At 42.7% G+C, this 3,583-nt stretch overlaps 1 protein-coding gene across 1 annotated transcript; it reads left to right on the top strand.

The window, feature by feature from the left end:
• Positions 1 to 1,560: 1,560 nt before the first annotated feature.
• LOC133033435 (uncharacterized) lies at positions 1,561 to 2,823 on the top strand. The gene is made up of 2 exons (XM_061108156.1): positions 1,561 to 1,986; positions 2,443 to 2,823. Exons 1-2 carry the CDS (start codon positions 1,561 to 1,563, stop codon positions 2,821 to 2,823), a joined length of 807 nt encoding a protein of 268 aa, XP_060964139.1.
• The last annotated feature ends 760 nt before the right edge of the window (positions 2,824 to 3,583 follow it).

The raw sequence follows: 3,583 nt of genomic DNA on the forward strand, positions 1-3,583 counted from the left end.
GTAAAGATGGGGCTCTAGCTCAAAGATCTAACCCCCTGTCTTCTGCCCGTGTATGATTTCTCCGGCCAAGGAGTCGCACCTCTAGGGCAAATTTGCCTACCCCTCACTGTTGGGCAAACTTTGATGATCATAACTATAATGACACAATTTCTGGTATTGGACGTTCCATCAGCCTTTAATGTCATGCTAGGCCGCCGGCCTTGTATGACTTAAAGGCTATTACGTCGATATTCCATTCATGCCTTAAGTTTTCAACAAAGAATGGGGTAGGGTATCTAAGAGGAAACTAGCAGGTGCTCGGGAATGTTATAACCTTGTTGTGGCCAAGGTTAAGAAGGAAGTATCCTCCGGCTAGAAGTACGGACAAGGGAAAAAACAATTCTAAGTACGGAACTTCCCATGGCGGGGATGAAGATGTGGATCCTCGACTTCGGGACCCGAAGCCATGGTGGACCTATGGAAGAACTAGAAGAGATCGAGATCGATCTCGATATCCCTGACCGAGAAGCTAAAAATTGGAAAAGGTTTGTTGCTCGAAGTAAAATCAGTGTTGATAAAATTTTTGAGAGCAAACCTGGACGTTTTTGCCTGGTCACATGAGGATATGGTCAGAATTGATCCTTCTATAATTTTGCACGTCCTACATATTGATCCTAACTTCCGACCAGTCCAACAAGAGCGAAGGCTATTGGACAAAGAGCGAGCACTAGCCCTAAAGGAAGAGGTAGAGAAGCTACGCAACAACAACTTCATAATTGAAACTTTCTACCCGACTTGGGTTGCCAATCCCGTATTGGTACCCAAGCCGAACAAGAAATGGCGAGTGTGTATTGATTTCACAGACCTCGACAAGGCATGCCCCAAAGACTGTTTTCCACTTCCGAGAATCGATCAGCTTGTGGACGCAATAGCTGGGCAAGATATTAAGCTTCATGGACGCTTATTCGGGGTACAATCAAATCAAAATGCATCCACCAGACAAAGAACATAAAAGTTTCCGAACAAATATGGGTCTATATTGCTACAAAGTCATGCCATTTGGTCTCAAAAATGCTAGAGCCACATAGCAAACATTGGTAAACAAGATGTTTAAAGACAAGATCGAACGAAACATGGAAGTATATGTGGATGACATGCTCGTCAAATCCAGGAAGGCTGGGTGGCACATAGATGACCTGAATGAATGCTTCAAAGTCCTAAGGAAGTACAACATAAAACTAAATCCCTTAAAGTGCTTATTTGCTTCAAAGTCCTCAGGATGTACAACATGAAACTAAATCCCTTAAAGTGCTCATTTGGAGTCACCTCGAGAAAGTTTCTGGGCTTTATTGTCAATGCCCGAGGAATTGAAGCCAATCCAGAGAAGATTCAAGCCCTCCTGGATATGAAGTCGCCAACAATAACCAAGGAAGTACAAAGTTTGACAGGCTTGATTGCCGCACTCAACAAATTTGTTTCATAATATAAACAGACAAGTGTGTTCCATTTTTCAACATCCTCCGAGGAAATAAGCAATTTGAGTGGATAGAGGAATGTGAAAAGGGTTTTCAGTAGCTAAAAATGCAACTCACAAAGCCTCCCGTACTCTCAAAACCCTTCGCTGTCACGGAGCATGATGTGGGTGCCGTGCTGATCAGAGAAGAAAACAACATACAACACCCGGTCTATTACATTAGTAAAAGATTCATTGAGGCCGAAGGCCGGTACCCATTGATAGAGAAACTCACTTACTGCCTCATTCTAGAAACGAGAAAGTTAAGGCCCTATTTTCAAGGTCATTCTGTTCAGGTGTACACTAACCAACCATTAAGCCAAATATTGCAAAAGCTGGATGCTTCTGGACTGTTACTTAAGTGGGTGGTAGAACTGGGTCAGTATGAAATTACCTTCCAGCCCCGAACAGCAATCAAAGGTCAAGCCCTAACATACTTTGTGGCAGAATTCACAGGCAAACCAGAAAGCGTATCGGAAGGCAACCCCAAGCCAGTACAAACACCTTAGCCAAGAAACAGTGAAGACAAGCTGACATGGAAACTACATGTGGACGGGTCAGCTACGAATCAACTATCCGATGTAGGAATCGCCCTTGTCACACCTAGGGGGCAACACCTACACACTACAGTTAAGTTTGGATTCAAGGCATGCAATAACGAAGCCGAATATGAAGCTTTGATCGCTGGCCTAAAACTAGCCTGGGAGATGAAAGCCAAACACATCAAAATCTGTAGTGATTCACAACTGGTGGTAAATCACGAATCTATAGAATACGAGGCTCGGGGAGAAAAGATGATAGCATATCTAAGAAAAATACATGACCTACTCACACAATTCAAAAGCTACAGTCTCAGACAAATTCCAAGGGAAGAAAACACAACTGCAGACGCATTAGCTCGATTGACAAGCAGTAATGTAAGTGATAAAGCGAACTTGGTTCCTATCCAGTTTTGCGAAGAGCCTAGCATTACTGGCACGGAAGAGATCAAAATGATTGCTACTTCTCCGAACTTGATGACGCCATTAGAAGCCTACCTCAACACTGGGGAACTCCCAGATAATCGAAATGAAGCGCGAAAGATGAGGAGGAAGGCTGCACAGTACATCATAGTAGAGGGAATTATGTACAGACGAGGGTTCTCCATGCCATTGCTCAGATGTCTTATTGAAGAAGAAGCTTCACGACTTTTATCTAAAGTGCACGATGGATTTTGTGGAAACCACGCCGTCGGGAAAAGTTTATCTAAGAAAAGTCTAAGGCAAGGTTATTTCTGGCCGATAATGATTGAAAATTCAAAGGCCTATGTTAAAAAATGTGACAAATGCTAGAGATTTTCGAAGATACCTCGAGCTCTGCCCAACGAGTTAACTCAGATGTAAAGTTCGTGGCCTTTTGCCATTTGGGGGATTGACCTGATCAGACAATTACCAAAAGGCAAGGGAGGATTGCAGTACGCAGTGGTTGTGGTTGATTACTTCACTAAGTGGACGGAAGCCAAACCACTGACAACCATTACATCTAAAACAGTTCAAGAATTTTTGTGAAGAACGTAATATGCGGCTCGGATTGCCATACAAAATAAAGTGTCGAGACAATGTCGAAACGGTGAGCCGATCCTTCACCGATTTTTGTGCGAACCATGGTGTCATCAAAGTTTCTGCAGCCAGTGGCACATCCCCATGAAATTGGTCAAGTTGAAGCGATCCAACAAGACAGCGAAGGATACACTAAAGAAAAGACTCGAGGATGCTAAAGGAAACTGGCTGGAGGAGCTTCCTGAAGTTCTATGGTCGTACCTGATGGAAATTATTTTACCAGGATCTTAGATCTACTCACAAGTATGTTGATTAACATCCTAAATATGAACTTCTAAAACGATTATAAAATAAACACTTATAAAGTATGAGAAACCTTACATTGGGTGCGAATAAATAAAATGTCTCCTTCGTTCGGATCTCTAACCCTTGTATCCTTTACGTCACAGAGTATTATCAAGATCTGAACACGGATCTCTTTCTCTCCTTCCTTTAGTCTTTGAAACTCCTTCTTGTTGAATATCTTTCTTCACGATCTTCCTCACTATGATTG

This window comes from Cannabis sativa, unplaced genomic scaffold, assembly GCF_029168945.1.
Source record: "Cannabis sativa cultivar Pink pepper isolate KNU-18-1 unplaced genomic scaffold, ASM2916894v1 Contig7, whole genome shotgun sequence".
NCBI classification, from domain to species: domain Eukaryota; kingdom Viridiplantae; phylum Streptophyta; class Magnoliopsida; order Rosales; family Cannabaceae; genus Cannabis; species Cannabis sativa.

What these genes read in the sequence shown, in the direction of transcription:
- LOC133033435 (XM_061108156.1), top strand. Translation starts at nt 1,561, where the DNA reads ATGCAACTCACAAAGCCTCCCGTACTCTCAAAACCCTTCGCTGTCACG. An exon ending in CGGAAGGCAACCCCAAGCCA is followed by an intron (nt 1,987 to 2,442) that starts GTACAAACACCT and finishes GTTCCTATCCAG; the next exon opens with TTTTGCGAAGAGCCTAGCAT.